Consider the following 20,035-nt stretch of genomic DNA (forward strand, 5'->3'; position numbering starts at 1 on the left):
TAATAACTTGATGCTCTAATCTATATGGGAGCTGGGAAGTATTGAAAAGAAAATGTCTACTTAGAAATCACTGTGTGTTCTAAGTTCCTTCAAGTGCATATGGAATCCTTTGAGTACCTTCTACTCAGGCTTGGCCTGAGCAATACCAACACCTGGTAAGAAATGATTTGAAAACTGAAGCAGTCTACTGCAATAGTTAGTCATTACACATTTAACCTGGTGAGAGAGGTTTCTTTGGATCAGAATAGAACAAAGATTTTCAAATATGATATGCCACAAACAGTTGTATTACATTAGAGGGTTTAGTTTGTAAATGACTTTTGTTTTTCATAAATTAAAAGGGATTAAAGGTTCAATTCAGTCACAGTCATGTCTGACTCTTTGCAACCCCAAGAACCACAGCACGCCAGGCCTCCCTGTCCATCACCAACTCCCAGAGTTTACTCAAACTCATGTCCATTGAATCGGTGATGCCATCTAACCATCTCATCCTCTGTCGTCCCCTTCTCCTCCTGCCTTCAATCTTTCCCAACATCAGGGTCTTTTCAAATGAGTCAACTCTTCGTGTCAGGTGGCCAAAATATTGGAGTTTCAGCCTCAACATCAGTCCTTCCAATGAACACCCAGGACTGATCTCCTTTAGGATGGACTGGTTGGATCTCCTTGCAGTCCAACAGACTCTCAAGAGTCTTCTCCAACACCACAGTTCAAAAGCATCAATACTTTTGCGCTCAGCTTTCTTTATAGCCCAACTCTCATATCCATACATGACAACTGGAAAAACCATAGCCTTGACCAGACGGACCTTTGTTGGCAAAGTAATGTCTCTGCCTTTTAATATGTTATATAGATTGGTTATAACTTTCCTTCCAAGGAGTAAGCATCTTTTAATTTCATGGCTGCAGTCACCATCTGCAGTGATTTTGGAGCCCAAAAAAATAAAGTCTGCACTGTTTCCACTGTCTCCCCATCTATTTCCCATGAGGTGATGGGACCAGATGCCATGATCTTAGTTTTCTGAATGTTAAGCTTTAAGCCAACTTTTTCACTCTTCTCTTTTACTTTCATCAAGAGGCTTTTCAGTTCCTCTTCACTTTCTGCCATAAGGGTGGTGTCATCTGCATATCTGAGGTTATTGATATTTCTCCTGGCAATCTTGATTCCAGCTTGTGCTTCCTCCAGCCCAGCATTTCTCGTGATGTACTCTGCATATAAGTTAAATAAGCAGGGTGACAATATACAGCCTTGATGTACTCCTTTTCCTATTTGGAACCAGTCTGTTGTTCCATGTCCAGTTCTAACTGTTGCTTCCTGACCTGCATACAGGTTTCTCAAGAGGCAGGTCAGGTGGTCTGGTATTCCCATCTCTTTCAGAATTTTCTACAGTTTATTGTGATCCACACAGTCAAAGTGTTAGGCCTTTAGGAAAGCTTGAAAATCACTAATCTAAAGACAAAAGAGCAGCTTAGCAATGATCAGACCTAGGTACAAAGTATGGCTCTTTTATTTGTATGACTTTAGGCATGTTATTTAACCTGTTTAAGATAGTTTCCTTATTCATTTTTATGGTAATAGAGTATTTGTGAGTATTAGATAATAGGATTTAGCACAGTACATGGCAAATAATAATAGTTAAGTAATATTATTTGTTCATATTAGTAATAAAATTCAGTAGGTCCAGATTTCAAAGGTCTTTCCACAAAGACATTCCCGTGAGCTGGAGAGAACTCTGAATTTATTAAGATTTTCTAACAATGCAGATCTCTTACAGTGTTTAGGTGATAATTTACACTGCCAACAACTGCTAAATAAGGTCTTCAAAGAATTTCTGTACTGCTGTTCAAAATTCTGACAACCATCTAGATTTTCTCTGCTAATCTCTCTAATGTTTAAAATTTTGGATTCCAGACCCCAATAATGTCAGAACGGTTCTTTTTCTCTTTGCCAGTTATAGACTTAATGGCTCTTCTGCTTCTTTATGGCTCAGACCCTCCTGGATTGTGGAGACCATCGTTTGGGTCTTTCTCTGGCTTTCCATTATGCTTTTCATTTTTTCCTTTGCCTACCTTGCTTTCCTCACAGAGGTCTATAAGTTGAAAGACTTGTTGAATACAACTGCTTCAAATGTAGACAGCTAGATTTTCTTGTCATATTTATAATCTCAGTTATTAAGAATTTCTCCTTGAATTAAAGGAGAATTGTATCTCGTATGGGCTTCCCGGTGGCTCAAACAGTAATGAATCTGCCTGTAATTCAGGAGACCTGGGTTCGATCCCTAGATCAGGAAATCTCCCAGGAATGGAATGGCAACCCACTCCTTGTGGGCTACAGTCCACGAGGTTGCAAAGAGTCAGATATGACAGTGACTTTCATTCACTTATTATGTAGACGTCTGGAATAATTTCCTGGGATCCCTTCAGGCTCTGAAATTGTAGAATGACAGAATATCTCATGCTGGAAGCTCTCCTGCAAAAGAGCTATAGATAATTTGCTCATTGACCAAAAGTTTACTACTTCCCTGGTTCAGAAAGGGTGGGCTGAATAGACCTCTTTGATTTGTAAAGCTAGTGAAATATTTTCAGATTCCATTGAGTATGGAGGAATTTGTATATAGGACAATTTCTTCTGAGGGCTATAACTAGATTTTATATGATTTCATACATTTGTATGTTCAAATGAAGTCAGATGTGTGGGAATATTTTGCTTTGTGATTCAAAGTCACAAAACCTCTTCCCAAGAAAAATCTCCTCCATCCTAATTTCCAGATGTTTCATTTCACCCAGACGAAACAAAGCTCTCGCTGTTGAGGGAGCAAGAACAAACAACTGCTTTTTTTTAGACTGGACGTAGGTAAGGGATTAGATACCATCATGAGCTTGTGTCTTCAAGGGTTCACATACTCCGCAGCATTTCCAGCTCCGCCAAAGGATCCCATGGGTCTAAGTGAAGAAGAAAATGCTCTAGTCTTTAGATCTGAGCCCCAACAGTGAAATGAGGCCAGACCTTACCACTTCTGTAATCAAAATTTTGAAACCCAGGTATCTTGGGACCTCCTTGACTGACAAGTAGCATCCTCTCCTGGAAGCTGGATGTCAAGACAGATGCTCCTGGAGCCTTACTGGTCCTGGCCACCATGCTGTGGGACAGCCCTCTCCACTGCTAGACAAGGATAGAATCAGAAAATTCTAGGCCTCTTTCTTACTGGATCTTAGCAGGAGTGGAGCTATAAGGGAAACTAAAATGGTTTGGCCTCTTTAGACAATAAGATGGGCAGACAAGCCGGCTCCCCTTTAAGCATGAGGGCCAAGTCTCTGTCTGCTCCTGGCTGATAGGGACAGCCAGGCCTGGTGGTAGAAAACAAAATAGACCTTTAACTGTCCTGGATTGGGTAAAGGAATTTTCCATAGATTCAGCTAGTTAACTAGAGTTTTGTATTGGTTTGGGGGGCCAACCCCAGCTAGTAGTAAAATCTTACTTGTTTATTTTCTTTGCATTTTTTTTTTTTCAATCTATGGACTTTGCATGAGGAATGGGTAACCATGTTTAGGTTCACAGGGACCCTAGCTAAGTCTTCCATTCATTTACTTAACATCCTACATTTCAGAAGTTTATTACCTCCCCAAAATAATGATTGGCAAAATATAATCAAAAGACTAAAAACTAAACTCCTTTGTGTAATACATTATCCATTGTCTATCATCTTACCCAAAGGTGACATCTTGGCTGTTGTATGATATCACAAGGTCAACAGAAACTCCTAGGACCTTATTTCATGGTGTAATACTCTGAGTTAATAATATTCAAACAGACCTATCAAGAAAGGTTGAATCTCTATTCTTCTTCAACAATTTTCAAGAACCTGCCCTCTTTTTTCTGATCCATTTTCAGTTGGCTGTCTTCTCCCTTGGCAAGTCTAGGCCCAGTGGGAGTGCTTATTCTATAAGTAATAGCTTTGTTTTTGTTTTTTCATCTCATTTTAGCACACATATCCCTAGATCAGAAATGATTTTCTTCCTCAGTTATCAAGTGAACAGATCTCATGGTTCAGCTCTTGCCAGGGCTGTTTAATTAAGAAAGTTCTTCTGTGAAATCTACATGCTTAGAACACATTATGAACTTTGTACCTTGATAATATTAATTCTTAGTGTTCATTTTTCCAACTTTCAGAAAAGAACCTGACCTTCAGGGACTGGTCAAGAATTATCATATGAACACTCCACGGGTTACTTCATCAGGTCAATTAAAATACTTCCATGTTTTTATTTCCAGTCAATAGAAAAAAAAAAAATTAACAACAAAGCAAAAAACTGCTTTCTATCTAAAAATTATAGGGTAACACCTGATACCTTCTACCTTTATAGATTTCTTATTTACCCAGCTGTTATTTCATTGGAAACATTTTATAAATTGAGGAAATAGGCATTTGGCCTGTAGCAGTTATCAGAATACCTTACTCTGAGGTCTAGATCTTAGTAAAATAACAAATATAAAACAAATAGCTTTGGGGGAGATGGGACTCTTAGGATAACTGTTAGTAATTTGTACCTAATTGTGAGCTAGCTCAAACAGTAAAGAATCTGCCTGCAATGCAGGAGACCCGGGTTCAAGCCCTGGGTCGGGAAGATCCTCTGGAGAAGGGAATGGCAACCCACTCCAGTATTCTTGCCTGGAGAATTCCCATGGACAGAAGAGCCTGGTGGGGTACAGTCTGTGGGATCACAAAGAGTCAGACACAACTCAGTGACTAACACCACTACTGCTATGTCTGATGATTTTCTTAACCCACATGGGAGATTAACTGAGTGGTATTATTTTGAGAAGGAAAGAGAGGAAGAGCTAGTGATTATTCCTTGAGGAGCAGAGTTAGGGCTTTGGGCAGCTGCACAGTCAAGGAAAGGGAAGCACTGAGAGTAGAAGGGCTACTGGAAAAGGAATATAAAACCACAAAGACCATTTTAGAGATCAGCTCAATATATTGGCTTCAGTTAAGTGAAAAATAAAAACTTCCTAACTCTGAAAGCCACTATGTATTGTATTATGAATGCTGTGGTGACATAATCTGTTTTCTCAGGAAGTAGTTCTCAAAACTTTTCATACTCAGGTACATACTTACTTGGAAATAAGTCTGCAGTACTGCATCTTTAGGATCCGGAGTTGTCGGCAGCCCATTTCAAGGTTCTCAAGCATTTGGTCAGTAAGCAGGATACAACCAGAAACATCCAAAACGTGCAGGTAATGGCATTTTGCTGATAACATCTCCATTGCTGAGTCAGTAATCTGTACATAGAGCCAAAGTAACTACTGATTATTTCAATCAACTGCATCCCAAGGAAGAGTAGCATATTGGTCAGTTTGGGCTATTATAACAAAATACCACAGACTAGTTGGTTTAACTAGCATACATTTATCTCTCAGAGTTCTAGAAGCTGAGACGTCCGAGATCAAATTGTCCACAGGTTCAGTGTCTGGTGAGGGTCCTCTTCTGATTTGTAGATGGCTACCTTCTTGCTGTAACTGTACATGGTGGAATACTGGGGTGGGTTGGCATTTCCTTTTCCAGGGGATTTTCCTAACCCAGGGATTAAACCTGGGTCTCCTGCATTACAGGCAGATTCTTTACCATCTGAACCACCAGGGAAGCCCGAAGGGAGCTCGAGTTTCTTCCTATTCTTTAAGGACACTAATTCCATCATGGGGGTGCTACCCTCATGACCTCAATCTAAAACCTAGTTACCTCCCCAGAGCCTCACCTCCTAATACTGTTGCACCAGGGATGAGAGTTTCAACATGTGAATTTTGGAATGACATAAATACTCAGTCCATAACAAGTATAGTTGGAACCCTTGCATATTCTCTTATCATGTGATGAGCCTATGACTCAGGTCAGTGACTTAGTCTGTTTCCAGAACAGTAAAAGCTCTCTTTCAAGTGGTACTAATAGAATTTGTGATCTTGCCGTTATTTTTATTTTAGTTACCTGTTTGGGATGGGAAACTTGATCAAAATTTTCCTAGTAATACTTGTCACACCAGTATGAGCAACTTATGAAATTCTGCTGTAACAGCATTTGGCTTTAAATTTAAAATCCACACTAAGGCAACATCAATTTGAGAAGCATAAGTTTAATAACATCACATGTTACAAAACTGTAATATATGTATTACATGAATATATATATATAAATAATATATATTAACCTACAAACAGAATCAACTTGCTATAAGAAGTGATCTGGACATCTCTGATGGTTTGTGTATGGAATAATTGGTTCTGGAAAGGGACTAGTAGGTGAGAGAGATGTTTGTAGGCAGCAGAGGAAAGAAGAGCAGAAGCCACAGAGGCTACATGAATCTCACACTGAGAATTTCTGCTAAGGGTTCCAACATCTTGAGGGTTTGCACAGATGTTCTGTAGAAGTAATTCAACTCCACTTCTTAGATTACTTCGCTTCCTCAAGGTCTAGCATTTGAATTTATAGTTGAACTGAGACTTGCTGCAGAATCAACTAGATTACTCTCCCCAAAGGAATTTTTTTCCAACTGGATTTAATTTACTTTAAATGTTTGAACATTCTAAAAAACATGCCATGAGGCTAAGCTCTTGTTTTTTACATAAAATTGAGAGAATTATGCAGAAACCCCCTTTAATTTGAAATGTATACTTTTTACGTTTGGAAAGATAGATGTCATTATCTAAGTATGCCCTGTTTCCAGAACATGCTCAGGACCAAGATTTAACATTGCAACTGATTCTCACATAAATGCTTTCAGACATTCCTGCCACACTCTATGGGTCTCTGAGGATATGATATCATTGGGAGCAGGAGTTAGCCTGCCCTAATGAATTGTAGAGAAGAGAAAAGACAATGAGATGATGGAAAAATCCCATCTGAGGTAGAGCTCAGAGTACTAGGTTTTTTTGATACTGGAGGAACTGAAAAGGAGCCCAGCATTTCCTGTAGATCAGAATCCCAAGTGTTCAGTGACTGAGGTGATGTTTTTGGAACTTATGGGAGCTGGAAACGAGGTCGAGGTGACTGGCCACATTCTTAACTCCCAGATACAAGGTCTTGATCTCAGTCCTATTGAGCAGAGATTATGTTATTCCCATTTTAGTGCTGGGTAGGATGAGGTCATAGTACTACTCACTAACCTGAGAGGTGAGCTGGTTGTAGGGACCTTCCAGGAGGTGTATAAGATGTCCATTCAAGGTTAACTCATGGATTTTTGGGAAATGTAGCCTAGAATGATAAGCCAGACACTGAAGTGTATTATGGCTCATCAGAAACAATGGAACTTAAATATATTAGACAGGATCACAGCCTTATGGTTTCTGAGGCTGTGGGGAGTGTTCATATTATGGTCATTACATCTTCTGAATCAGAATATTCATTTCACCTGCATAGATGGTAAAGCTCAATGCTTTTCCTTTACATTGAGATTCTGAAATAATCTATTCTCCTTGCTTTTTCTCAGTCTAGATCTTCAGTGTAGTATGATGCATTTTATAAAATGTTATTTATGTAATCCTCCTTAGTTTCTGGGCTGTAAGACAATGTCCACTGCACATTTTGTAGAAGGAACTCTGTCGGTTTTTCCTTACAAAAAACAAAACAAACACAAATCCTCTGCCTCAGTTCCTGTTCTCTAGAGTCTTTCCTTTTCTCATTCTCCTATTTCCCTCCCTTATTAGTGGAGCCTTTTAAATACCCAGTCAACATCTGTGCTTTCTTTAGAGACAGGGCAGTTCCCAGTGAGCCATGTGTTACCCATGTGTCTATGTGTCCGTGTGCAGTGGAAGCAAGGGCCTGGCGAGCTGTGACTGCCCAAGCTGCAGAGGGTTCATGGTCACTGCTGGCCTGAATACCTTACCACAGCTTACTTCTAGAACTAGATGATGCTGACCAGAAAGACATCTGGTTTCCCTAGTTCTAAAGGCTGTTGAACAAAGAAGAATTTTATTGTAAGTTTTCTAGATAAATTTTGTCATGATTGACAATAGCTTTCCCACCACTGCCTCCCCCTTATTGTGGGATGGTTAATGATAGAGAAATCAGGAGGTTCTAGCATCACTCTCTTAACCTACTCACTACACAGACTGAACAACTGAGAAGCTGAATTTTTAGACCAGTTAGAACTCAAGGAGTCTTGAAAATTCAGGTGATACTTTAATGTGTGCAACAGAAGAGGACAAAATTGTTAGTAACTTAGCAATTTCTGATTTTTTAAGAGATATTTTAGTTTTCTTCCCTTTGAGTATTTTACTTCCTCCAAGATTTTTCTGTTAATTTGTTTTGGTCTTTATCTTCTCCTTTAGAGGCTTTTCTCCTAAGTGTGGCCTCATGTCCTTGACTGTCTGCTCATGATTGATAGTGGAGAGCTAAAAACTGATTGGACTTCCCTAGAGGCTCAGCAGTAAAGAATCCACCTGCAATGCAGGAGATGCAGGTTTGATCTCTGGGTTGGGAAGATCCCCTGGAAAAGGAAATGACAACCCACTCCAGTGTTTTTGCCTGGGAAATCCCATGGATAGAGGAGCCTGGTGGGCTACAAATAATGGTGTCATAGAAGAGTTGGACATGACTTAGCGACTAAACAAAAACAACAAAAGCTGAATAGAAGGTCTGAGTGCATAATATGGGCCTTCTCTTCTTTCAGCTTCAATGGGCTAAATGAGTTGTTTGTTGGAAAATCCACAAATGTCAGTATTTTTCAGTGTTTCATCTTGGACTAGTCAGAGTCCCCAGAAAAAAGGATTCCAGCCTCCTGCCTGGAGGGAAAGATCTGGCAGCCAAATTCTGGATGCTGTGTTGGAAAAGTGCTGAGTATCTCTGCATTAAGCATTTAGTCACTTAATTCCCATTTTCACTTTTGTATCCAAGTTCTCAGTTTTACATGATGTCTCCCAGCCTGGCAACCTTCTGTTTTATTATCTGTAGAGCGGATAGTAGAGAGATTTTACTCCCTTCCTCCATCAGAGGACATTCAACAATATCTGGAGACATTTATTATTGTTATGACTGGAGGTATGGGGGGGCTAGGTGCTACTGACATGTACTGGATAGAGGGCAAGGATGCAGTTAAACATCCTACAGTGCACGAAACAATCCCCTACTGTAAAGAATGATCTTGTCCAAATGTCAGTAATGCCACGGTTGAGAAATCTGGCTCTAGGAAATATATCTCAAATCTGGTGAGGATGAGGAGGGGCAGTTGCCTGAAAGCATAGAATAGGGAAGGAGATCTAATGATGTACCTACTTCTCAAGAACTTTTAACCCAGTCTTCCTTGTTTTAGCCATCCTCTTAACCCAGTTACAGAAGTATACAGTATTGCCAAGTTTGAAGGCTATGGTGTAAATCCATTCTTTCCCCAGCTTTCTCTACTATTGGTTTAGGATTCAAAGTTGTCTCTGGTATGCTAAATTAATTCATCTATTTTCAGGTTTCCAAAATTTTGTTGCTTTTGTCTCCTACTGTTTTCCCTATCATTGTGGGCCCTCACCCTTCTTCTGCAGTTTTGGTAGGATTTCAAGAGGGAACAAAATTATCAGGGTATATTTAATCTGCCCTATTAATCCAGCACCAGAGACGTCTATTTCTTGACCTGGTGATAATATCCGTAGTATATTAAGAGAAAAGAAAGCAGGTTAAGTGTATTTTAGAAAGTATGATTCTGTTCTTTAAAAAGCAAGACAAACCTTCTTTAACTACAATCTCTGTACATAGAAAAGAATTCTAGAAGAGTAAGTATAAAATGCCAGTGGTTACGTCCTGGATGGTGGTATGACTTTGAATTTTTACATTCATACTTTTAATATATGCAGTCCAAAGATTTTGCAATAAGTATATATTCCTTTCAAAGACAGATATCAAGAAAAATTGTCAAACACTTGAAAATAAGACAAAAGATGGTTGCCTACCCTTTCAGTGTTTACTGGAACATGATTTTAACCAGTCCAACTGAGAAATTCTACAAGGAATTATGCCGTTTTTTGGATATACTATGTATTATTGATTAGGACTCAAACTCTACCTGTTGTATTTTTGTCTAAGAGAGATGCAGATTATTTCTGGTAGAAACTATAGCTCCAAGGTTATTGATTTGTTACCTTGTAGGCCTTTAACCAATTTTGGATTTAACCTAACAATCATGTTCCAACATTCTTTCTTCAGTTCCTGTAAATACTCAGTTTGATCAAATGCTGTATGGACTGACTTTATCATTTTGCTGGTTCTCTCATTAGTGAATTAAATATATATTTGACACATTTTTATATTTGTATGAGAATCGTCTTTAACTTTTTCCAGGTACTACTTTTACACAAATGAAATCATAAAGCTATTTACAGTTTGGGGAAGGAGAACTCTTGATGAATACCTCAGATATGGCAAAGAAAAGTTCTATTATGAGTCTAACACCTAATTGCTATCCTACCTGTGTTCTTTGGCAGTACTTCAGTCTTACATGTCTGAGCTCTAACTCCTGCACATACCTTTGGACAGCCAGCAATACTGAGAGATGTGAGATTAATACAATAAATGGCCAATGCTTTAATAATTATATCTGATAGTTGGGGGCAATAAGAGACATCCAGATGTTCCAAGGTCAGTGAGCCTTTGCAGAATACCTGCAAGAAATTCCAAAGTTAGTGGTTTTCTTTTTTTCTTTTCTTAGTCTTTATTCAAATTTTATGCCATTTTACCCCAAGGCAGTTTATTTAGTATGCATTTCAGCTCTTGAGATGTAGATATGTTACATTTTGTTGCAAACAAAGAAGCCATTGTGTCCAAAATCTCCTTATAACAAAAGATATTCAGACACCACTTAACAGTTCAGTAATATTCAGATTCCTGCTAACAGAATTTGGTTTTCTATCACTAATGGAATTTTACCCATATGGTTAGTAATTATTAGAGTTATATACAGTTCAGTGAATAGAAGAAATCTGGAGATAAGAATTCGATGGCTAACACTCTGGGGTTGACACTAAAATATAATGGAAAAAGCACAGTTGTTGGAATCAGACAGACTTGAGTTTTAATTTCATTCTACCACTTTATTAGCTTTGAAACCTTAGCAAGTCACTTAATTTTTCTGAGCCTCAGTTTCTTCAAGTTAGGGAAAATAATATCTACCCTCCAGCATTGTTCTGGAATGCCAAAATGTTCATCTAAAATTTCTAGGGCTAGAAAAGGTCTGGAAATCATTGAAACTTCTTCCCTTTATCTTGGTTGTTCTTAATTTTCATTCCTACTTTCAGTAAAAAGGAAAAAAAAACCTATATTAAAATTTATATATAGTGTCATTTGAGAGGCAGTTTAACAAATTGATTAGTTCTTGGGAAAGACTGAGGGCAGGAGGAGACAGAGGATGAGATGGTTGAATGGCAACACTGACTCAATGGACATGAGTTTAAGCAAATTCTGGGAGATAGTGAAGGGACAGGGAAGCCTGGCATGCTGCAGTCCATGGCGTCGCAAAGATTCAGACATGACTTAGTGACTGAACAACAAGCACTCAATAAATATTAATTATTATTGGAATTTGCATATGATACCAGTAATAATAAAGATGCACGTTTATGTTGTACTTTGGAGAAAACCAAAAGATATTGATTATTTTACCCTAAATCATCATCTTTTTCTGACCACAGTAACCATCAGTGATTCCACTTTCGTCTGACCTCATACAAAACTTGTCTTTTTCAACTGATTCAGCACTTCCAGTGCTTGACTCATTCCTGTTTTGTAGCTCAGTTTACATGGAGATTTGTTTTCTCTAGCAACTAAGTGAGGTCAGATATTGGAAGGGGCGGCTGGTAAGGAGATATTGAGGTCCCTGTTATTGGAGCTAATCAAGCATAGAGGGCACAACTAGGGAAATCTAGCTTTAAAGGATTGGAATTGGTCTTAAAATTCAGCTCACATTCAACAAGTTTTTCAGTTAGAGTGCAATAAATCTCTCAGAGGTACTGTCTGGAACTCTGCTTGCTTCTTATGCCCCTTTCATAACGTAGACTACAGTAAGTTCTCAATAAATACTAGCTGCTTACTCAATCTGTGAGTATCTTCAAGGATATAAAGACTTGTGTTTTAATAATACAGGAATTCTTATGTTGCAAGGGGTAGGATAACATTGTTTTCTATTTAGAGAATGGATAGAGTTCAAGGAACCAGAGAAAATGTAAAGCAAGAAGGAATAGTTAAACTATAAGAAAAACTTATTAAAAGATGAAACAAGCTTCAAAGGGAAATTCAAGTCTCTGCATGTCTGCAGACTCTTTTCAGAAGCATCTGTCAGTGTCTTGGACTGCTTGAATCAGTTCTGCTTTAAGCCATTTTAAAAGCTTTGATGTTCTTTGAAGTTAAACTTTCTCAGAATTTTTAAATTAAAGAAGAACTTATAAAAATGATTAACAAGGCCTATGATGCATTCGTGGTAGCATTCTCATTCAGGGAAAATCTGAGGCACAAAGATGAGTCCAGGGCTTTATGTTTGGCATAAATCAGTGCAGATCTAAGAAATAAGTCAGAGCTTTTCCTCTCTTACAATCCTTATTTTCCTTTAGAGACTGTAAGTTGTATTAAGTACTTAAGTCTGCAGGCATGTTTTTCAGCATAATCACTCATGAAATTCCATACCCGCCCCTTACCCATAAGATGATTTATGCTCTTCTGGCTACAGTGCTTCAGAATCACACATGTATCAATGCTGTTGATTTTCTTATCTTAGAAAATGCTAGACTGAGCTTCTTCAAAGTAAAAATCTTTTATAATGAAAATGGGGAGAAAGTGCAAAAATTATCTATTTGACTTTCATCCTATGTATCAACCAGTTTTGCCATGGGTTAGCAGTCTTGAGAAGGAAATGGCTACCCATTTCAGTATTCTTGCCTGGAGAATTCCATGGAGAGAGGAGCCTGGTGGGCTATAGTCCATGGGGTCACAAAGAGTCAGACACAACTGAGTGACTAACACTTTCACTTTCTCAGCAGACTTTAAGACAACTTCCAAATCTCTTAGTGAGTTAAATAATTTCTTCTCTGTATTTCATGAATTGAATCACTGTGTGGGGGCTTAATGACTGCATTCCTAAATTGGATATGTGGAGGAGACTGAATCTCACTAACATTTACCAATTCTGACAATAATGTGCTTCTGTCAAAATCCTAATTTAAACTACCTCAAAAGGTGTCAGCTCCCAGTCTTAAAAAAGCTCACCTCATGGTGCATACTCATAAAACCATCTCTTGACTATTTGCCTTATTAAGTTCTGATTAATCCTGCTACAAAGTTCTGTGTGGGAGTAGGATAGAGTTTTCTACTGATAATTATGGAGAATTCTTTTGCTATCATGAACCATTTTCTATAATGAAGACTATTTTGGGCTAGTTGAAATACAACTTCCTCAATTCTAAGTTATAAACTGAATTCAAAACTATAGTCTCTTATAATGCTTTGTCCCCATTAGGCATCAGAACAGGTAGGAGTGGTGATTGCCTGGGCATACTCTGGGCCCTGGCCCCAAAACCAAACTATCAGAGCCTAGGTGTCCACCACCACACCTACCACCCCACTGATAAGATGCCTCCCCTGCATTCACGTTCTCCCTGCCAGGGAAACTAGGCTTAGCTTGGGCTCAGCATTAGAGGATTATACCACTTTTAGAGGAGCCTACTGTTTTTAAATACGGAGAGGACTGTGAAACGGAGAAAGGGCAAGGCCAAGACCCAAAACAAATATTTCCAAAGATACTTTCACCATGAAATTTCTTGTCAGTTATATAGTGATTTGAGGGAATAAGCCATAGCTTCAAACCACCTCAAATGTACTTTATTCCATGAAGTTTTTCCCAATTCCTCACTCTGGAAGTAATGACTCTCCAAAATTTCTATAGCTTTAAATTTTTTGTCCTTCTCACTTACCACTTATATGATAGCTATATATATATAACTGTCTTATCTTCTGCATTGACTGTAGCTTCTTGAGGGCAGAGACCATGTCTAAATTATCTTGTGGCCCCAACATCTGGTATACAGATGAAGTTCAAGATGAGAGTTTCCGAAGAGAATGGAAAATGTCTGTCATCAAAGTAGTGAGGAGAATGAGCTCCGATAGATTCCACTAAGCCCAGTCCTACCTGGCACTCTGTTCAGTAACTGTTAGTGAACAAGGGTAGTTAAGAGGACAGAGTTTGGAGTCCACTAGCCTAATTTCAAATCCTGCCACTTAGAAGCTCTGTCTCTCTAGATAAATTATCCAACTTCTCAATGTCTGAATCTCACTTGCAGCATGGAAATAAAATGGTATAGTATTATGGCACATACTTATAGTTGTTGATAGGGGGATTAAGTGAATTAAGATGATTAAAGGAATTGAACAATGCCTGGAACATAGCAGTTAGTAAATAATAGCTAGTAATATTATTTGTACCTACTGATTCTCTATGATTATGATTTCAAAATTTTTAAAATCATCACACCATAATAAAAATATTTTGAGCATATACCTCCAAAAAATGTAAATTAAATGTACTTGCAAATTATATAGATATTCACATATATATTACAAAGTATATAAAAATAGAAATAAAATATGAGATAAAACTAAATCTTAATAGAAGTTCTAATATTTTCTTGTCACACTGAAATAGATTATCTTGTTCACTTGCCAGAGTAAATGCTTTCTCTAGAGAAACCTACTCAACAGTATGCCTTTGGTTGTCAGTAAACCTTAATGACATACTGGCTGTACAAACTCTAGGTATTTGGTAAAAACAAGGGAATTACTTTTAAATTATCAAATGTGACAAGTACATAAAAAGATGTCAAATGTAAGAAAATTATAAACAGGTTGAGTGAGTGGAAGAAAATGCATATTGGAAGGAAGATCAAGAAAGATCAAAACAAAGTATCTCTGAGTTATAATTTGAAATTAGGACTGTTGAAAGAAAATCCTAGATTTTCATCTTCAAAAAAAAAATGAGCTAAGGTTGGACTACCCAAAGGTCAGTTAGGTATTTTTTTGTGGCTTGAAATATAACTGATATTTTTTTTCCATTTTTAAGAAATAAGAAAAGGATATCAAGTGGCCCAGTTACCTGACACTCCAGCAGCCCTGTGGGACAAGAAGGGTGAGGAAATTGCTTTTTTTTTTTTTTTTGCTTTAAATGATTATTAATAGTATTTTTTAAATTGAAGTGTGGCTGGTTTAAGTGTTGTGTTGTGATAATTTCTGCTGTAAAGTAACTCAGGTATACAATATATGCAATATTTTTTGTATTCTTTTTCATTATGGTTTATCCCAGGAGATCAGCTGTAGTTTCCTGTGCTGTACAGTAGGACCTTGTTGTTTATCCATCCTATGTATATTAGTTTACATCTGCTAACCCCAAACTCCCAGTCCTTCCTTCTCCCAGCTCCCTCCCCTTTGGCAACCACAAGTGTGTTCTGTGTATCTGTGATTCTGTTTCATAGATAATTTCATTTGTGTCATATTTTAGATTCTACATATAAGTGATATCATATGGTATTTGTCTTTCTCTTTCTGACTTGCTTCACTTAGGATGAAAATCTCTCCATGTTTCTACAAATGGCATTATTTCATTCTTTTTATGGCTGTATTCCATCGTATATGTGCCACATCTCCTTTATCTATTCATCTGTCAGTGTACATTTACTTTGTTTCCATGTCTTGGCTATTGTGAATAGTGCTGCTATGAACATAGGGTACATGCATCTTTTTACTTTTTTTAATTTTTATTTTTTTGGTTTTTTTTTTTTTTTAATTTATATTAGTTGGAGGCTAATTACCTTACAATATTGTAGTGGTTTTTGCCATACATTGATATGAATTAGCCATGGATTTACATGCGTTCCCCATCCTCAACCCCCCTGCCACCTCCCTCCCCATCCCATCCCTCTGGGTCATCTCAGTGTACCAGCCCCAAGCACTTGTCTCATGCATCCAACCTGGACTGGCAATCTGTTTCACACTTGATAATATACATGTTTCAATGCTGTTCTCTCATATCATCCCACCCTCGCCTTCTCCCACGGAGTCCAAAAGTCTGTTCTATACATCTGTGACTCTTTTTCTGTCTTGCATATAGGGTTGTCGTTACCATCTTTCTAAATTCCATATATATGCGTTAGTATACTGTATTGGTGTTTTTCTTTCTGACTTACTTCACTCTGTATAATGGACTCCAGTTTCATCCACCTCATTAGAACTGATTCAAATGTATTCTTTTTAATGGCTGAGTAATATTCCGTTGTGTATACGTACCGCAGCTTTCTTATCTGTTCGTCTGCTGATGGGCATATAGGTTGCTTCCATGTCCTGGCTATTATAAACAGTGCTGTGATGAACATTGGGGTACATGTGTCTCTTTCAGTTCTGGTTTCCTTGGTGTGTATGCCCAGCAGTGGGATTGCTGGGTCATATGGCAGTTCTATTTCCAGTTTTTTAAGGAATCTCCACACTGTGCTCCATAGTGGCTGTACTAGTTTGCATTCCCGCCAACAGTGTAAGAGGGTTCCCTTTTCTCCACACCCTCTCCAGCATTTATTGCTTGTAGACTTTTGGACAGCAGCCATTCTGACTGGCGTGAGATGGTACCTCATTGTGGTTTTGATTTGCATTTCTCTGATAATAAGTGATGTTGAGCATCTTTTCATGTGTTTGTTAGCCATCTGTATGTCTTCTTTGGAGAAATGTCTGTTTAGTTCTTTGGCCCATTTTTTGATTGGGTCATTTATTTTTCTGGAATCGAGCTTCAGGAGTTGCTTGTATATTTTTGAGATTAATTCTTTGTCTGTTGCTTTGTTTGCTATTATGTTCTCCCATTCTGAGGGTTGTCTTTTCACCTTACTTATAGTTTCCATTGTTGTGCAAAAGCTTTTAAGTTTAATTAGGTCCCATTTATTTATTTTTGCTTTTATTTCCAATATTCTGGGAAGTGGGTCATAGATTTGCTGTGATAAATAAATCTTGCTGTGATTTATGTCGGAGAGTGTTTTGCCTATGTTCTTCTCTAGTAGTTTTATAGTTTCTGGTCTTACATTTAGATCTTTAATCCATTTTGAGTTTATTTTTGTGTATGGTATTAGAAAGTATTCTAGTTTCATTCTTTTACAAGTGGTTGACCAATTTTCCCAGCAGCACTTGTTAAAGAGGCTGTCTTTTCTCCATTGTATATTCTTGCCCCCTTGTCAAAGATAAGGTGTCCATAGGTTTGTGGATTAATCTCTGGGCTTTCTATTTTGTTCCATTGATCTATGTTTCTGTCTTTGTGCCAGTACCATACTGTCTTGATGACTGTGGCTTTGTAGTAGAGCCTGAAGTCAGGCAGGTTGATTCCTCCAGTTCCATTCTTCTTTCTCAAGATTGCTTTGGGTATTCGAGGTTTTTTGTATTTCCATACAAATTGTGAAGTTATTTGTTCCATTTCTGTGAAAAATACCGTTGGTAGCTTGATAGGGATTGCATTGAATCTATAGATTGCTTTGGGTAGTATACCGATTTTCACAATTTTGGTTCTTCCAATCCACGAACACGGTATATTTCTCCATCAATTTGTGTCCTCTTTGATTTCTTTCATCAGTGTTTTATAGTTTTCTATATATAGGTCTTTTGTTTCTTTAGGTAGATACATTCCTAAGTATTTTATTCTTTTCGTTGCAGTGGTGAATGGTATTGTTTCCTTAATTTCTCTTTCTATTTTCTCATTGTTAGTGTATAGGAATGCAAGGGACTTCTCTGTGTTAATTTTATAGCCTGCAACTTTGCTATATTCATTGATTAGCTCTAGTAATTTTCTGGTAGAGTCTTTAGGGCTTTCTATGTAGAGGATCATGTCATCTGCAAACAGTGAGAGTTTTACTTCAGTTGAAAATTTCCCTAAAATGGGGAAGGAATTAGTCACACAAGTCCAAGAAACCCAGAGAGTCCCAAACAGGATAAATCCAAGGCAAAACACCCCAAAACACATATTAATCAAATTAACAAAGATCAAACACAAAGAACAAATATTGAAAGCAGCAAGGGAAAAACAACAAATAACACACAAGGGGATTCCCATAAGGATAAGGATAACAGCTGATCTTTCAATAGAAACTCTTCAGGCCAGAAGGGAATGGCAGGACATACTTAAAGTTATGAAAGAGAATAACCTACAACCCAGATTACTGTATCCAGCAGGGATCTCATTCAGATATGAAGGAGAATTCAAAAGCTTTACGGACAAGCAAAAGCTCAGAGAATTCAGCACCACCAAACCAGCTCTTCAACAAATGCTAAAGGATCTTCTCTAGACAGGAAACACAGAAAGGGTGTATAAACTCGAACCCAAAACAACGAAGTAAATGGCAACAGGATCATACTTATCAACAATTACCTTAAATGTAAATGAGTTGAATGTCCCAACCAAAAGACAAAGACTGGCTGAATGGATAAAAAAACAAGACCCCTATATATGGTATCTACAAGAGACCCACCTCAAAACAAGGGACACATACAGACTGAAAGTGAAGGACTGGAAAAAAATATTTCACTCAAATGGAGACCAAAAGAAAGTAGGAGCTGCAATACTCATATCAGATAAAATAGACTTTAAAATAAAGGCATCTTTTTTAATTAATAGTTTTATCTGTGTATATACCTGGAAATGGGATTGTTAGATAGTATGGTAGTTCTCTTTTTTAGTTTTCTAAGTGACCTCCATAATGGTCTCCATAGTAGTTGTACCAATTTACATTCCCACCAGCAGTGTAGGAGGGTTCCCCTTTCTCCATAGGGGATTTTTTTTAGTGATGTAGATTTTTTTTAGTGATGACCATTCTGACAGCTGTGAGGTTGTATCTCATTGCAGGGTTGATTTGCATTTCTCTAATTATTATTGATGTTGAGCATCTTTTCATGTGTCATCTGTATTTATTCTTTGGATAAATGTCTATTAAGATCTTTGGGCAGGGAAATTACTTCAGCTATAATAATCAGCGTTAAAGAGTTGATGGGTTTCTATTTGCACAGTCAGTCACTGGACTTCTTATTTTTTCTCCTTCTTTCCCAAGAAAATGGCAACTCAGAACTTTAAGGACAAAGTCACAGTGTCCTCTTGTGACCTCTTCCATTTAAAAATCTCTGTTGAATAATGAGTTCATCAACCATTATTGATGCTTTGATCTCCAATTTGGTACATAATGGAATAAGAGATGATGTAATTAAGGGAGGTTACTGGTCTAGAAGAAAACCAAAGGGCCAGGAATTTGAAGTTGTGTCTGTGACCTTGGGCAAGTTACTTAACTTCAAATTTCCTCATCTTTAAGAGGAGAATGAAAATAACTGTCTATTTCTCAGGTTTACTGGAAATGTGTACTCCAGGATCCCTTAGCAGACATAATACCCTATGTAAATACTGACTTTTTGTCTGTCATCAGTGGAACCAGAGAGGCTGTAGAACAATCCTGCCTGCCAATTAAGACATGAGAACACCACCTTACCACCTTCAACGTGCTGGAGGGTTTGAGATGAAGAAATATCATGCACATAATTTAACTGGAAGTTAACAAAGAGGATTATTAGAAGTCATAACATAGAAGAATCACAGCTCCTATGAGACATGCTTCAGGTGCTCAGTTCATGTCAGGTGAGGTGCAGTGAGCCTAGGCATGCTGCATAAGAGAGAGATCAAAAACACATTAGCCACTTAGGCTTAAGAAACATAAACTCATGCTATTGTAGGAAAGTGAGATTCTGACGTTTATTTTTCCTGCCCTTTTATTTTTGCCTTCAGATAATCTGACTTTTGGCAAGTTTTAGCTTTTATAGGATAAACTAATGTTCCAGGGACAGAAAATTGAGAGAGGCCTCCAAAGGATTTTCTTCCTTTAACACATTCTCTTATAGTTCTTTTCTGTGGATGTTCAACATGAAACTAACAGATGTATGCATTCATTTAATGAATCCATCAGCATTTCAGTTGTTGGAGAATGGTTCTCTCCAGTGGGAGTAGGCAAGAAGCCAGGACTTGTG

At 37.8% G+C, this 20,035-nt stretch overlaps 2 protein-coding genes across 2 annotated transcripts in view; one reads left to right on the top strand and one right to left on the bottom strand.

Annotated features, from left to right (window-relative positions):
- FBXL13 (F-box and leucine rich repeat protein 13) overlaps positions 1 to 20,035 on the bottom strand; it is a 209,862-nt gene that overhangs the window by 4,337 nt on the left and 185,490 nt on the right. Inside the window, exons 19-20 of the mRNA XM_061166528.1 lie at positions 10,495 to 10,629; positions 5,114 to 5,277 (exon numbers count right to left, since the gene is read on the bottom strand). Of these exons, the coding sequence (XP_061022511.1) occupies positions 5,114 to 5,277; positions 10,495 to 10,629 (299 nt within the window). The remainder of the gene's footprint in view (positions 1 to 5,113; positions 5,278 to 10,494; positions 10,630 to 20,035) is intronic.
- Positions 1 to 20,035, top strand: part of LRRC17 (leucine rich repeat containing 17) — a 124,119-nt gene that overhangs the window by 3,001 nt on the left and 101,083 nt on the right. The window contains exon 2 of the mRNA XM_061165172.1: positions 15,069 to 15,134. The gene's annotated coding sequence lies outside the window, so the exon portion shown is untranslated. The remainder of the gene's footprint in view (positions 1 to 15,068; positions 15,135 to 20,035) is intronic.

Source organism: Dama dama, chromosome 18, assembly GCF_033118175.1.
Source record: "Dama dama isolate Ldn47 chromosome 18, ASM3311817v1, whole genome shotgun sequence".
In the NCBI taxonomy this organism is placed as follows: domain Eukaryota; kingdom Metazoa; phylum Chordata; class Mammalia; order Artiodactyla; family Cervidae; genus Dama; species Dama dama.